General features: G+C 39.3%; 1 protein-coding gene across 3 annotated transcripts in view; it reads right to left on the bottom strand.

Annotated features, from left to right (window-relative positions):
* The window catches only part of LOC124545827 (serine/threonine-protein phosphatase 2A 56 kDa regulatory subunit gamma isoform), a 327,568-nt gene that overhangs the window by 89,930 nt on the left and 220,305 nt on the right, over positions 1 to 17,333 (bottom strand). For all 3 annotated transcript variants that reach the window (XM_047124783.1, XM_047124792.1, XM_047124799.1), the window contains 2 exons: positions 13,101 to 13,234; positions 6,197 to 6,266 (listed from right to left, as the gene is read on the bottom strand). In XM_047124783.1, the coding sequence (XP_046980739.1) occupies positions 6,197 to 6,266; positions 13,101 to 13,234 (204 nt within the window). The remainder of the gene's footprint in view (positions 1 to 6,196; positions 6,267 to 13,100; positions 13,235 to 17,333) is intronic.

Below are 17,333 nucleotides of genomic sequence, written 5' to 3'. Positions count from 1 at the left end.
ACTTCTCAACAGAATCAAAACTGTCGTTTTACAAGTTACGCACCCAGCACAGTGTTTATATTTATTCATTTCTTTTCTGTGTAGGTTGTGAGCATTGCCAACAAGGGAATGAATTTTATTTAAATTTGTGTGTGTGTGTGTGTGTGTGTGTGTGTGTGTGTGAATTACTGAAGATCTCTTATATGTTTAAAAGAGATTTAGTGGAAAAGGGGGAACGGATGCGTGTCGAGAACAGACTGAGTTGTGGGGGGAGTGTTGGTGGTGGTGGTGGTGGTGGTGGTGGTGGTGGTGTGGAAATTGATTAGAGGAAAAGCAATTAGGAGGACATAGTAGTGGTGAATGGGAACTGATTGGGGGTGGGGGGATAGCGATTGGGTGTCATGTAATAGGGGTGTGGTCAAATGTCTATACTTAATATTGTAGTATGTGAGACATTAGTTTGAAAATTGTGTGGTTTACAATGTTGTTCTAATTGTTTATGATCTGTTTATTTCCACGGGGATTTTTTAAATGTCAGTTTTCTTTTAGGGTGAGAAGATGTTTTTTCGTCTTCAATTTCCATGTCTGTGGCTCTGGTGGTAATTTTATGTCCATTTTGGTGTAGATATTCAGTGAAAGCTGAATGAATTGCCCTATACAATGAACTGTCCTATACTTCTGTGCTCTCTGTATCTGACGTCAAACATTCTGGTTTGATTTACTTATCTTCCACCACATGTATTATGTTTCAGATGGTAAATTTTTTATCTTTTATGTAGGTCTGTTTTTCTATTAATTTTGGAAAGACTTTTGAATTGAATCATTTGCATGGTGAGTTATTTTTATGCCTCATTTTCTGACAATATTACATATACTGCATGTGTTTTGTGGTTGTATGTCATTGTGTACATGTTTTATTTTCTTTCTTTTCTTATTTTGTGATCCTATTCTTAAGTTTTGTATGTATCTCTGTGTGGGTCTATCATTGTGTTAGTGATATCCGTGCTTCTATCTTTTTCTGTTTCTTTATTTCATTACTTAGCTTTGTTACTATGATTTCCTTGTATCCATTGCCCTTAGCTATTTGTGCTATGCTATTTTTTCCTTTGTGGTGGTTGTCTTGTCTGTGTCTAATAGTACTGTGTTTAGTCTGTGGGGCTTGTATCCAAGTGCTGCTTATTTGTGAGAGTTTGGGCAATTTGATGTCTGGTGTATTATTGCATCCATTGTTGTTGGGTTTTCAGTTTATATCAAATGTGCGTTTGCAGTTCTGAAGAATGTACAAGAAATTTAACTACCTGTTTTGCTCCTTTTCCATTTTAAAATTTACTTTAATATGAACAGCATTTACGTCTGGTCAATTCTGCTGTTTGGTTCATCTACCAGGACGTCATCCACATATCGGATCCAGCACAGGATGTTGTACCTACCTGGCACTAGCAGATTAAAACTGCAGGGGAGCTTCTGTAAAGTTTGGAAGGTAGGAGAAGAGATACTGGCAGAAGTAAAGCTGTGAGGACGGGGTGTGAGTCATACTCAGGTAGCTCAGTTGGTAGAGCACTTGCCCACGAAAGGCAAAGGTCCCGAGTTCGAGTCTCGGTCCGGCACACAGTTTTAATCTGCCAGACAGTTTCAACAATTTGTGTTTTTTAAATTTTTTAAGGTGACAAAGTATTTCTTTTTGATATTTGAAAAATGTACAGTTTTAGCATCTTTCATGACAATACATCATCTATTACTGTAACACTTTTTGAATTCTTTCAGTTCTCAACAACATGGAGAATTTACCTTCCAATCTTTGCGAAGGACACCCCACTGTGAATTTTGCTTTGGTCATCAATACTCTCTACTGTCATTAGTTCCGTAATTATATAAGTATACAGAGTGTTTCTGTAAGTGTGTGTGTGCAAAAATGTAACAGGACATAGAGGATGCTTCACCAAACAATCTGAGGTAGGGAACCTGTGGTCAGAGAAGCCAGCTTAAGGAGTAAACGTGTCTACTGCTTTCTCTCGCATTACTATTTTCCAGCTCATTTACAAGTAACATAAGCACAAGTTTACACATACTGTGCTGTTTATTTACATGTGCATTCTTTGTTTCCTCCAAGGATACAAGGACGACAATCCTGGTTACTAGGAAGTCATCATGTAGATTTTATTTACTTTACTTGTCCATAAGGTGGCTCTGTTGTATCATATTTACACTGTCCCATGACAGAACATGCTATGAATCCCTTACAGAACCAGTCATCACTCAGTGCTATTCAGAGATGTATAGTACAATACGATGGAGCAATACCGGTACAGTTTCGCAGAACTCACTGACATGCAATTTGTGTATGGAGATCACTGCAATGCTCTCGCTGCTGAAAGGCTATACAGGGTTCCCAACAGGCATCATGTATCATGATGAGTGCTTATTTCTCTCAGTCAATGAATGCACGAGACTGGTTCATAGGAAAGAAGAAACAAAGGACCTGGCAACATGAGAACTACTCTCACACCCGATTTTCAAGAGGCGGTGCTGGAGTGTGTTGCAGTGAGTCCCACTACAAGTACTCACTGTATTGCACTAGAAATGGGCACTGCACATGCTAGCATGCTAGCATGTGGTGAGTACTCCACAAACATTTGCACCCGTATCACCTACAATGATACCACGGAACGTTTGTGACTGACTCTGCATCAAGGGTCGCACTGTGTCACTGGTTGCTCCAACAATGGATTGAGTGACCAGATTTCCTCCAAATCATGCTGTTTACTCATTTGATTGTGATGGTATTTCGAACAACAGGAACAGCCATGTGTGGGATGAGGAAAGCCATCACACTATAGTAGAGTCACACCATCAAATACATTTTGCTGTGAATATCTGGGCCGGCATTGTAGGCGACAATTTCACTGGGCCACATCATCTGTCTGGCCATCTGAATGGCCCCATGTACTTGAGGTTCGTGCAAAGAGTTCTACCTGCATTGATGGAGAACGTGTCCTTGGCTGTTCGCAAGAGGATGTGGATACAACGTGACAGTGCACCACCTCATTTCAGTGTGGATGTCTGCAGCCATCTCAATGTTTCCTGGTCACTGGCTGTGAGGTCACCTGACCTGAATCCCCTTGATTATTTCCTTTGGGGATATCTAGTCACTTGTGTACGGGACCCCACTCGATACAGAGTTGGAAATAGTTTAGAGAATTGTAGTTCCCTGCGATGTAATTTGAAACACACCAGGGATAATTGTCGGGGTGTGCCAAAATCTTGTTTATCGATGTCAGACTTGTCCCGAGTTCGATGGCTGACTGTTTCAGCACATTTTGTAAGGTACTGTACAAATCGTGCATTCATTGTGTCAGTGATGGTATTTGCAGTTAACTAATGTAAATAAAAAAGTACACGGTAATGTGATTTTATTGCTATTGTCTCCTTAAGCTGGCTCCCCTGCCTCAAACTGTTCGGCGGAGCATTCTCTATGTCGTGTTAAATTTTTGGGCACTCTTACGGGAAAAACCTGTATTTCAACTATTTGTAAGGACGTTCCGAGGCAAAACTGCACAGCAGGCAACTATCACAACACATGACACTTCCATGCCAAAGTGGGGGGAAAAATAGAAAACATTCGACAGGCATGTTTCAGTACAGGAATAACACAGCAGAGGCACTTCGATATTTAGTTGCCACGAATATTCCATTTATATATCGTTGCTCATTTAAAACAGCCTTGGAACACTGCACCATGTGGTGCTATTATACTGAACTGAATAAATATTTTGGTGCCTTAACTGTACTCACACATTGCTGCAGTCCAAATTGCAGCAGAACGCAGTTGCCAGTCCTCACATCACGACTTCATTCACCGACAGCTTTGCATGAACAGACAAAAGTTACCCTTCTAACTGTTCACTGTTGGGCATACATCTCATGCAAGTTCTTACAAGTGATTTCTTCTAAATGCACACCAATATACTACCATTGGGCAATGTGATGCTAAGTACCTTTCTGGACTGCCACGGTGTGGCACTAACATATTAGGCTCGTAAGTCACAAGCTGTTTGTCAAAGAAGTTTAAATTTTGTCATCAGAAACTGCAAAGGACTTTGAAGAGCTGTTGATTGGGACACAAACTGTCTTGGAAACAGGTTAAAATATGATCATCATCAAAAGTAAACCAAGGGTAATGGCATTCAGTTAACAGAGCAGGAAAGAAGACATTAAAAGTAGTAGGTAAGTTTTGATATTTAGGTAGCAAAACAACTATAGATGGCACAATTGGAAGGGCACAGAAAGAAAAACATTTCTGAAAAAGAGAAATTTGTTAAGATAAATTTAAATGTTAGAAATTCTTTTGTAAAGCTATTTGTCTATAGTTTATCCTCATATACAAGCTAGAGAAGAGTAATTTGTGCCACAACATGAGAGGCAGAAGGGATCATTTGCTCATACTGAGGCATCAAGGGCTCACCAATTTAGTATTTGAGGAAAGTGTGGAGGGTAAAAAATCAGAGGGAGACCAAGAGATGAATAAGCTAAGCAGATTCAGAAGGATGTAAGATGGACTAGTTATTCGGAGTTGAAGAGGCTTGCACAGGATACAACAGCATGGAGAGCTGCATCAAATCAGTCTCCGGACTGAAGACCACAACAACAACAACGAGCAAGACATCTTGTCCCAACAAGAACAGAGGTCTTAGAGATGTGGTGCTACAGGAAATTAGGACACCATCCAGGTATTCTGTATTTGGTAATAGAGAAACTAATGATGGTAAAAACTGTAGAGGGAACCAGGTTATGAATAGGGTAAGCGTGTTAGAACAGATGAGGTTGTAGTAATAAATCAGAGATGCAGAGGCATGCACAGAAGACACTAGCGTGGAGCTTTGCATCAAACCAGTGTTTGGGCCGAAGGTCAAAGCAGCAGCAGCAGCAAAAGCAACAGCAACTACTACTATTATTACTACTACTACTACTACTTACTTACCACCACCAGCACGACCTTATTAGCTGACCACAATATTATTGCAGCTGGGAAGGAGGGGTGCTTCAGTCAGCTTACCGTGCACTTCTGTTAGCCACCACTGTACTTGTTTACTGTAACGTCAACACAAGTTGCCGATAACAGCCACAGAGGCCGAGTGCAATAATATTGTGGTCAGGTAAAACACACTTTGGTTTTGAAGCCAAACATTTGTTCTTCAAAATATGTAGCAGAACAGGAAGAAAAACAGAGATTTCAGCAAAAGAGAAAGTCAAGTCAGAATTTGATCTCTGTACAGGTTGTGGATTAAATTAGAATAAAATGATGCAACAACTAAGATTCAAAAAAATCAGCACGATTAGTAACGTGGGACTCAGCGACACACACAATTTGAGACAACACGTGGCACAAGCAAAGATAAAGTAATTCACAAATGATTAATGAATAGAGAGAAATACAAACTGATAAGTTTGGTTGGTTGGTTTGGGGAAGGAGACCAGACAGCGTGGTCATCGGTCTCATCGGATTAGGGAAGGATGGGGAATGAAGTCGGCCGTGCCCTTTCAGAGGAACCATCCCGGCATTTGCCTGGAGTGATTTAGGGAAATCACGGAAAACCTAAATCAGGATGGCCGGACGCGGGATTGAACCGTCGTCCTTCCGAATGCGAGTCCAGTGTCTAACCACTGCGCCACCTCGCTCGGTAACTGATAAGTAGATAGACATGAAATGTGAATCAAGACACTGAAATATCTGTGATATATTTTTGTGTAAGAATCTGCTACAGTAATAATTACGAACAGACAGTTCACCTTCTATTAAAGCATGTCAACTGAAGAAACTTGAGATTGAAGTACTAAAAACTTGAAACACACAAACACTTGCAAAGAGATGTGTAAAAGACCCAAGTGTTGCTCCCAGTGCAGCATCAACATAATATTATTATTATTGTGCAGATTGTGGTTCCTGCACTTTATACCACCCATGGAACAGTGTCGAGATGAACTCTCACTGTTTTTAATAGATGTGAACATTCCTTACACTATTTTGCATTTCCCAATAACAAAGCTTTAAAATTTCCATTTCCAATGTTATTATCTTTCTCTCCGTGTGTGTGTGTGTGTGTGTGTGTGTGTGTGTGTGTGTGTGTGTGTTTTGGCACATGCTACACCACCTTCATCAATTGTTTGTTTCAGCAGCTGATAAGCAGACAGTATCCTAAATTATTTATTTTAACATTACCTGTAAAACAAATTTCTGGTCGATGTATCTCTTTGCAACATTTGGCTGGAAGTCTGGAGACTCCAAGAACCTGCAACACAAAGTATGTAGAACTGTCATATTTCCATTGTATTCACCTTCACCTTACAAAAACTGCCTAATAGGAAACAAAACATTGTGGCCACCGACCACCTCAATGTCGAATGTCGCCTGGTGGCATTACGAGCACGACAATGTCAGTAGGGGTACAAGCAGAGCAAAGTCGAATGGGGAATAATTCTAAAGGTGCATTTACATCTGTGCCCCTGGCACCAAATCACCACGCACTGTGCTCGACCCGCAAGCAGGAAGAGGTACGTGTGTCGGTGCACACCACTTCCTCTATGTATGTGCATACATGATTCCGTTCACATCTAGAGACAACCGTGCAGACTACTTTAGCTGCACGTTAAATGTGCCCACATGGCCAGCCGGTGAGCCATGAGGTGTACGTTTTATCAGCTGAGCATATCTCTATGTAAGATCACAAATGCATTTCTTTCACCCTAAGACTTCTGTCTATTTTTGCTCACTGCCTTGCCACACACTGAGCAAGTTACAATTGTATTTTGCTTACCTTACAATTGTAACTAATATATACTGACATCACTTCACAATCCTAGCGAACGATAATGCACATTTTATTAGTAAAATTCTATCTAGTGTCTTTATTGTGATTTACGTCAGACCTGCACGAATTCCACAGTGAACGCTTGTATTCAAAATTCACACACTGAGGGTGCCTTTCCCAATGTACCAGGAGATGTCACAATTATTAAAAGTGATAAGGACATAATGTAAAAGAAAAGTATAGTATTATTAAATACCACTACTTTAGCAAGTACACTTTTCTATCTGCCTATAATTATTTATTTTCAAAAATATTCATTTCTAGCACGCACACATTCACGAATGCACACACGCAAAAGCAGCAATAAACTGAACCACAAAAATATTGGGAACATGGGCTATCTACTTCCAAAAATATTTATCTAAGCATTTCATTGTTGCAGCAGACACACACACCACACGCCAAGCTGGGCTAAGTACTCCGTCACGATCACCCGACATATCTTCCTGCGCTAACTAGGCCGTGTCTGGACTCCTACGTGGAAGTGACTCAGCAACCTGCCTCCTCCAATGGTGAATATTCCTTGGTAATTTCATGTCAATTAAACACAGAAAAAAATTTTTTTCGACCTAATCATCCCAGGGTTTCTTTCAAATTTGGTGCATCCAATGATCCAGATAAGAGAAAAGTTACAGATCTGCAAAGTGTGGATATTGTGTGAAATTTACAAGCATCTCTCTGAACATAAATGAACATAATTCTGCTTTTAATCTAGATGATGATGTTACTGTGGTCTTCAGTCCAGAGGCTGGTTTGATGTAGCCCTCCATATTACTCCATCATGTGCAAGCTGCTTCATCTCTGAGTAACTACTGCAACCCACGCCCTTCTGAATCTGCTTAGTGTATTAATCCCTTGGTCTCCCTCTACGATTTTTACCCTCCACGCACCCCTCCAGTACTAAATTGGTGATCCCTTGATGCCTCAGAACATGTCTGACCAACTGATCCCTTCTTCTAGTCAAGTTGTGACACACATTTCTCTTCTCCCCAGTTCCATTCAGTACCACCTCATTAGTTATGCGATCTATCCATCTAATCTTCAGCATTTTTCTGTAGCACCACATCTTGAAAGCCTATATTCTCTTTTTGTCTAAGCTACTATCTTCCATGTTTCACTTCCATACATGGCTACACTCCATACAGACACTTTCAGAAAAGACTTCCTGAAACTTAAATCTATACTCGATGTTAACAAATTTCTCTTCTTCAGAAACTCATCTTTGCCTTTGGCAGTTTAAATTTTATATCCCCTCTACTTTGACTATCATCAGCTATTTTGTTGGTCAAATAAAATAACTCATCGACTACTATAAGTGTCTCATTTCCTAATTTAATTCCCTCAGCATCACCTGATGTAATTCAAATACATTCCATTATCCTCGTTTTGCTTTTGTTGATGTTCATCTCATATCCTACTTTCAAGACACTGTCCAATCCGTTCAACAGCTCTTCCGGGTCCTTTGCTGTCTCTAACAGAATTAAAATGTCATCGGCGAACCTCAAAGTTTTTATTTCTTTTCCATTGATTTTAATTCCTATTCCAAAATTTTCTTTTTTTCCTTTACTGGTTGCTCAATATACAGATAGAATAACATCGGGGATAGGCTACAACCCTATCTCATTCCGTTCTCAACCACTGCTTCCCATTCATGCCACTCGACTCTTACAACTGCCACCCAGTTTCAGTACAAATTGTAGATAGCCTTTTGCTTCCTATATCTGACCCCTGCCACCTTTAGAATTTGAAAGAGAGTGTTCCAGTCAATATTGTCAAAAGCTTTCTCCAAGCCTACAAATGCTAGAAACATATGACAAATGCTAGAAACATATGTTTACCTTTCCTTAACCTAGCTTCTAAGATGAAGTCGTAGGGTCAGTATTGCCTCGCATGTTCCAACATTTCTACGGAATCCAAACTGATCTTCCCCAATATTGGCTTTTATCAGTTTTCTTTTCGTCTGTAAAGAATTCGTGTTGGTATTTTGCAGCTGTGACTTATTAATCTGATAGTTCGGTAATTTTCACACCTGTCAACACCTGCTGTCTTTGGGATTGGAATTATTACATTCTTCCTGAAGTCTGAAGGTATTTTGCCTGTCTCATACACCTTGCTCACCAGATGGTACAGTTTTCTCACAGATGGCTCTCCAAAGGCTACCAGTCGTTCTACTGGAATATTGTCTACTCCCAGGGCCTTCCTTTGAATTAAGTCTTTCAGTGCTCTATCAGTATATATACAATATGTAATCCAGATAATGCAATGAAAAGTTTATGAGTAAAGATCTACACTGATATGCAACATGATGGACTTCTGAGATTTTCAAATTCAAGTCCATTAACCAAATTTCATAAACAGATATGTATTTGGGTATTTCCAGAACAGCAGCTAATAGCAGTCACTAGTTCTCTGACCAAATGATGAACCTTTGTTGCTGTGAACAGCCAATCAGAGACACTTATTGCAACAAATCTTCATTAGCTTGTTTCATGGGTGTGGCTTGTTTACTCAAACTGCAGTTTACATGCACTGTGAAGTAATATTTAGTAATAGTTGGTAAAAAATGGATTTCAAGTCAAAATTTTACTGTTGCAATCCATTTGATGAAGGCCATGCAAGAGAACAGAAGAGTTTGAGGAATGTTCAGGAGTGGGTGGTAAACAAATCTCCTAATGTACTGTTAGGAGGCAAAATTTGCAGCAAATGCAGGAAGGAAATATCACAAAACCCATCAACCCATGCAGGTGTTGCCTTAGTTGAGTTAGGTACTTCCAGAGATGATGTATGTGAAGATGAAATAGCATCAGATCTGGCAATTGATTCTATAGATATCAGCCTTCAGTATTAAGGTCACTCTCCTGTGGAGGAAAAGAGGCTTCAGCTTGATAAAAAGAAATACCTAAAGCAAAAATTGAAAAAAAGTTGCCTTAGCGTTGGAGTATACTTGTATGACACAACTGGAAAAAGAAGAGTGTGAAAAAAATTTCGAAACAAAGATCATAGCCCACCTGAAAGATACCCTTCACAATTCAGACCAGAATTTTAGGTTAACAGTTGAAAGGCGTAAAGTGAAAGAACTACAAAAGTGTGAATAACACAGTCCTGCACTTCCAGCATGTTTCTTAGGTGCATGTCCGTATTTTCCAAGTGTGATAAGGTTGACTGATTATGTGTTTGAACTGTTTGGTACAAATTACATTGCAGAATGGTGTATAAGTTTTGGTTAACTACGGGCAGGGTAGTTATGGAGAAACTAACAAAAATGAACATACGATTTAATTAGGATGCATGCTTGAATGCACCAAATTTGAAAGAAATCTGGGTGCATCAGGCTGAGTGCCACATTTAACTGACATGAAATTACTCTTCTAGAGAGCAAGTGCAATGGCCACTTTTGTTTGTCAGTGATTTGCTACTATGAAGATTAACATTACTGCACATGTCAAAAATTAGTTTCTATTTTGAAGCTTCTCTGCAATTTCCATTTGTTACAAACCCGGAGAGATGAAAAATCCCTCAATAGTTCCTGTTCTGATTTTGACAATCCAGTCCGAATTGTACTATTACTTTCGAATTTTTCATATATGGACAAATTATCAATTACATCTCTTATTGAGACATTTTTATTTAGTGTGTGGCATAAAAGATCATGTGAATTAATTACATGTAAATAGTCTACAGTGTAAACATTAAATATGTGTACAATAAACACACAGAGCGTATTCACAGAAAATTCCTGGATTCTTCCCTGGTTTCGCGGTAAAAAAAACACACTTTTTCCATGTTAAGTAGCAGTGTATTTTCCCCAGGACTGTAAAAGTTATCAATCCTTTGAATGGTTCAAATCTTATACACCGTTGTAGAACTTCCTGGCACTTCAGAAAACGAAACCCAGGGGGGGAAAATAGTCTTGTTTCTGAAAGACACACACAGCACCATATACGCTGTGTATTCTCGTATTATGATATGCTGCATACTCCCATATTATGAAAGTATAAATTCGAATTACACCAAACACAGCACAGTAGTTCCCAAAGCATGGAAATTGAGATAACAACGCCTTTTCTAAGTCAATCATAGCTCATCTCATGTGATCTCGCCATCCGAGAAAAGCAGAAGTTCAGAGCATGTGATATGTGATGCAGTCAGAGCTGCAGGAAAAGCTAAGCTTTCACATATAATTGGTCTTTATTGTATGTATTACAGCTTAAGATACATTAAACAATCATGTCAACACAATTTTAAATAATGACATAAATGACGAGCAACCACTTGGAAGAATTTCAAGCCCAGAAAACCAGAAAAAGTATTAAATTTTAAATGAGTGTCAAATGCTTTGTGATTTAAGAAATTCATCACACATTCTCACATTTAATGTAATTCATCTTGCATAAAAGGAAATTTAGTCTGAAGGTAATGCTTTTCAAACAACCGATTGCAATATTTTCCCGCGACCAGTTACAAATAGGTTCTTTTTAGCAGTTGCCAGAGCATGCCAGAAAACAGGCATGTGCAGCTACAATGACGTAGGAAGCCTCTTTGTTCTTACGTATAATGCATTAAGAGATCTTACATCACATCATAAAAGAAACAGCACATCAGAAAATACTCCACTAGCATAATTCGGCTTGAAGTGCACGTTCATATGTCCAGATTCACAATGAAGTAGGCCTCAACCTGTGCTCTTTAAGATGCAAATTTTCTTGGAGTACCAGTACTGTATTAACTTATGTTTGGTTCTTTATTATGGCATAATGCTATACATGCCAAATGATGAAAACGTGCACTTGAAATTAAGCAAATAGTTTAAACCAGCCAGTAATGTGGAATGAACCACTCTCTTTCAAATAAATTGACTACCTCTGCAGAAAAGATTACTCTGCAGAAAAGATTAATAAAAGTGAAACTTCTTTAGCAAACCGACAAAAATAACTTCATTCAATTGCAAGGCAATTAATGCCGGACTGCAAAAAATGTCGAAATAAAATAAAATCAGAAAACGAGTTAATATTTTAGCATTCCGTAATTATGTGAATGTATTTTAATTCACTTGATAGCTCTCGGCCACAGGAATCCGTTCTGTTTTCATCTGACGTGAGAACTGCAAACGAAGAGGAAAAGGCAAAATCACTGAACATCAACACAGGTCACATAGACTACCTCTCTCCACAACAATTCAGACTGCTCTGCACATGCACGAATCTGGCAGCTTTGGTATGACAGAAAAATTCTCTGGCTGCTTGGTGCTACCACTGACACAGCTTAAACAGCCAGAAGCAGGGCAAGGTACTGCTCATATGGGACGCAACTGCACATGCACATGTTTTATGTTAATTTTTTTTTCATTCACGTTTTATTGTTGCAGTATTATTCTGCAGTAGTGGGATACAGTAATATCCTTTGTTAGAGTATCGATTCATACCAGTCGAAATTACAAAAATTTATCTGAAAACTAAATCAACGAAAAATTCCTGGAATTCCAAAAAATTCCCGGGTTATTCCCGGTTTCCCCCGAATGAAAAAATTCCCGGTTTTTGCCAGATCTCCCGGTTGTCCCAGGTCGTATACACCCTGGTTTTATTGCTGCAGTATTATTCTACAGTAGTGGGAGACAGTAAAATTCTTTGTCGAGTATCAGTTGTCAGCAGTCAAAATTAAAATATGAAAATAAATAAATAGATAAAAATAAAAATTCACAGTTTCTCCCGGTTTTCTCAATGAAAAGTTCCCGATTTTTCTCGGATTTCCCAATTGTCTCAGGGTGTATACTTCATAATACAGGTCATATAAAAAGAAAGGAAGGACTAGATACAAAGATGATTAAAATACATAAAACCAGAAAATATATGGGAATAGAACTACAGCCAAATGTTCACACTGCAAAAGATAACGCTATAAACAGAGAAATGCTGAATAGCACACACTCAGCTGTTAAGTGGGCAGTTTGTGAAATCTTCAATAACAGCCTTCGCAAAATCTCACTGGAATATCTCTCACAAAAGCCAAAGAAATTCTAGTCAAGTATAAAAACCTGTTGCACCACAGTTAGTGTCCATAGAAGTTAAAATTGAGTGTAGCAAAGCAAAAGCAAAAATACTGAATTCCAATTTCAAATATTCCTTTACAAAGGAAGATAGAGAAGTACCAGCTACTCCTAGACTTGTGCTACTAAGGTCACTGACATATCACATTTTCAGCCTATTTTCAACCTAGTGATCACATCTTACATACAAGAATTGACAAATGCATAATTACCGTAGGAAGAACTCGTAGACGAGCTGCAGGTGGGGCCACGCTGCCTCCAGGGTGGGTTCGTCCTCTTCAGGATCAAACTCCGCCCCGTTGGGATTACTCGAAGGTGGCAGCGTCCGAAACAGATTCACTGCAAACTGGTGCAATAGGACACTGTTATATTTGCAACTACTGTAACCATTGCATACTGTACTAAAATTATATGGCTGCAGCATGACTGACAGGAAATGAAAAAGAAATACAGTAAAAGTTTCAATATTTAAGGTCCAGTGGCATTGCTTCATGAAATGGGGTCACATAAGATGCTTTCTTTTCCGATCAACCACCTCCCCTCCCCTCCCCCCCCCCCCCCCCCCCTCTCTCTCTCTCTCTCTCTCTCTCTCTCTCTCTCTCTCTCTCTCTCTCTCTCTCTACATTACTAACATCCAGCCAACAAATATTGCATTTTCAAATTTTATACTAGTACTCCAAAAGAACCTTACCAACAAACCAAGCAAATGTGAAAAGCAAGTACTGTTGTTGGAACGTGACACAAATAACTTATCATGGGTAATGGAAGTCTCTCCCACTGAAGAACACCTGAATACATTCTAATTATATCTCGATTATACTCATACACTTTCCTCGTCAGAAGTGTCTATTCTAATGTAAAGAAACAACTCATTAGCATGCTCATATACTACTTGTTGTGAGCAGCAGTGCACCCACACCAGATGTTAGATGCCACTGGAAATCATCCCTACATATTTATCAGTTTTCCACTGTTTTGTAGCATTAATGCCAATCACCGTGTTTAAGGTTTCACCCGTGTAGTTCTAGGTTCAGATCTTATTTGACTGTTGCTTTCTTTTTCCTGTCATTTGTGCTCCAGTGCTGTTGTCGTGCTGTGAAAATGTGAAAAGTTAATATCACCAAAGCAAAAAACCTGCAATCTGCCAATTTTTTGACAAACACTATTTTGTCATAACTAGTCTTGCACCTGAGCAGATAGTCAGTCAGTAATATTTACAAAAACAGCTGCAGTGTTCTCAAATCATTAAAGATATGATAATGTGTGAAATTGTTTCATGTTCTGTAGTGAAACACAGCCACAGAAAACCTTTAAGAGACTGTGAGAAACAGATTGTGCTCAATGTGTTCGATTTCACTATATATTAATTCACTGACATTATAAATAGTTCTACGTGGAATTGGCAATTATACTGCTTATTTGTACAAAACACACATATATGGAATTTGACGTTACAAAGTTGGTCTGTTATGATACATTAACACTACAGCAAGCCTAATCCTCACCCGGTATACAGATCTCAGTGGCAGAGACAGCAGACTGCGGCACGCTCACTGCAGCAGCCGGAAAGGAGAAGTGCAAACAGTGAGGGAACCCCATAAATGTAGCGCAATGGCTGCACACGACGGTGCCCGACAGGCAGCGATTTACATTTTGCAAAAAGAGCATCGGGTGAGATGACTATAGACGCACAAGAATACATAGCAAAATGTTAAGTTACATGTTAAACTTACGGCAGAGTATAGCATACCCAGATTGATTCATTTCAGTCCCAATGTCATAAACAGGAGAATAATCAGGGTATCTCATTAGTTGAATAAGTCACAAGTGAAAAACAAATAGTACTGGACCATAAAAAGGTGCTATACTGTGGTGAAATCTTAAAACTCTGTAAACCACTGTCAGCCCAGCCAATGGAGACACAAAAAATGCCAACTTGCAGAAAAAATTTGTATTGTCGCAAATTTTTATGCAATGGACGGGGGTGGGGGTGGGGGGTGAGGGATGATGTTAAGGCATTTTCCAGGTTTTTCTTTAATATCTCCAGAACTGCAGCATCTAGCGAAAATGTTTCCCAGTACAAAATTAAACTACATTAAAGTGCCTCTAAAAATGCCCTACTAATTTTTTTCTCTAGCACTAACGGTTTTCACGCTGCCAGGCACAGAAAAATCCCAGATAATTGAAAATGGTGTTTTAGTTGTGCAGAATTGATGCTTATTGTTAAATAAAGCGGATTTAGAAGTGGTGTGTAGTAGAACTGCAGTAGAACCATATTAAGGTATAAACTGTGTAATGGGGAAGGGGGAACAGGGTGGATAGTTTGGGGTGGAGATTATAAGCACGAGGTAAGGTAGGTCACTCAGTTGTGGTTGTGAACTTCCCTCCTCTGTAGGTCTGCAAAGTGGAGGGCAAGCAGGCAATTACACAGTCTCTCTAGTGCACTACATGACAAAGAGCAACTAAAGGGCATTTCACAAAGTATACCAACCCTTCCACAGTGGGTGGTGGGGCTAGGGCAAGGGTTAGATGTTCAACAAAGTGTGTTAACATTACATTCAACACAGTTAAGAGTTCAAACACAAGAAAAACATACAGACATATTCTATGTTCATCTCTGTGCAGTGTTGTACAATGCTGCAAGACAAACTGATCCTCAATCTTCCATATGACAGTTTCAGTGATCTTCTGAGAAAGGTGAAATCCTCCACCACGAGCGCTACTTGTTTTTCATCTACATCTCCCCAGAACTTCTTATTCAGCTTTTAAAAACAGCTTTTGGAGATAATTGTATGTGCCGGTCAAATGTTTTCGTCTGGTTCAACAGATTTAAAAATGGCCACAAATCATTTGAAGATGAACCACAGTTCGGCCGTCCTTCCACCTCAAAAACGAATGAAAATGTTGTGGAAGTTTGTGACTTAGTGCGTCCTGATCACAGACTTACAATTAGGGAGATGGCTGATGAACTTAATTCAAGTTTCTATGCAGTTCAGTCAATTTTAACTGAAGATCTGAACATACATTCATCGAGTGTCTGCAAAATTCATTCCAAAAGCGATGTCAAGTGACCAAAGACAATACCGACTTGAAGTGTACCAAGAACTGATTAAACAGACTAAAAATGACCCAGATTTGTTAAATAGGGTAATTACAGGTGACAAATCGTGGGTATATGGGCATGACCCTGAAACCAAAGTGCAGTCTTCGCAGTGGTAGACTCCAGGTTCACCATGACCAAAAAAAGCACGGTAAAGTCGGTCGAAGGTGAAGACAATGTTGGTGACTTTTTTCGATTCTACCAGTATTGTGCATCATGAATTTACCCTTGGAGGACAGACAATTAACCAGGAATACAACAAATGCATCCTTGAATGTTTGCGCAAAAAGGTGCGGAAGAAAAGGCCTGCATTGTGGAAAGACAGGAGTTGGATGCTACACCATGACAATGCTCTGGATCATCATGCCTTCTCCATTGTCGAATTTTTGACCAAATTCAAAATTCCTGTGCTTCCGCAACCGCCATATTTCCCTGATTTGGCACCTGCAGACTTCTATCTGTTTCCTGAACTGAAATTTTTACTGAAAAGGAAGCTATTTGACTCAACTGAAGACATCCAGGCAAATATGGAGAGTGTCCTTAACACACTGCAAGAAAACAATTTTCAGGAATGTTTCAAAAAATGGAAACACCATTGCAGTCAGTGTGTTCAGTCAGAAGGGGACTATTTTGGAGGAAATGCATCATAGTAAAGTGTACATACCACTATTGTACAATTACAAGCCCATTCTTAAAACTTTCCAATCACACCTTGTAATATGTTAAAAAAATAAATTAAAGAGAGAGAGAGAGAGAGAGAGAGAGAGAGAGAGAGAGAGAGGGGGGGGATCTTGTATTCAAGATCGCCTTTAACAGTAAACTTCTACAATGCACTGCTTGTGTTCAAATATCTGAAGTTCTGCAACACATAGGTGACCTACTTCCATGGCTGAAGGAGACAATTTAAACCACTGAGCCTTGTGAATTGTTGGGAGAACTGAGTCTACGGTGATGCATTCCATACACCTCATGCTGTGTGGAGTATTCCAGCCAGTGATAGTGGCAAGTCAATAAAATCTATTGCCAAATACATATTGATAACGTGTTACACTTGAGACAGGCTCTTCAGTGTGGTAAACAGCTGACAGTTCCAACTGTTGGGTTTTTTATTTAACAGTTCATTTAACAACTGCAAATAAATACCCACTTAATAAACTGAAAATAACTCCACTATGTAAATATAAGCCCAGTGAAGATGTTTTGTCTAGTCACATGAGAGAACAGAGAACTACTGGGCGGGGAGGGTTCATATCTGTATTTCATGTAGGGTTAACATTCTTTGTGGAGAATGGATACCTCAGGGCATGTCCACATTCTGCGTTGCCAGGGCATGTCCGCATACCGC

Source organism: Schistocerca americana, chromosome 1 (genome assembly GCF_021461395.2).
Source record: "Schistocerca americana isolate TAMUIC-IGC-003095 chromosome 1, iqSchAmer2.1, whole genome shotgun sequence".
Taxonomy (NCBI): Eukaryota; Metazoa; Arthropoda; class Insecta; order Orthoptera; family Acrididae; genus Schistocerca; species Schistocerca americana.
The sequence above is the reverse complement of the archived record's forward strand: the minus strand, read 5'-3'. Positions and strand labels throughout refer to the sequence as shown.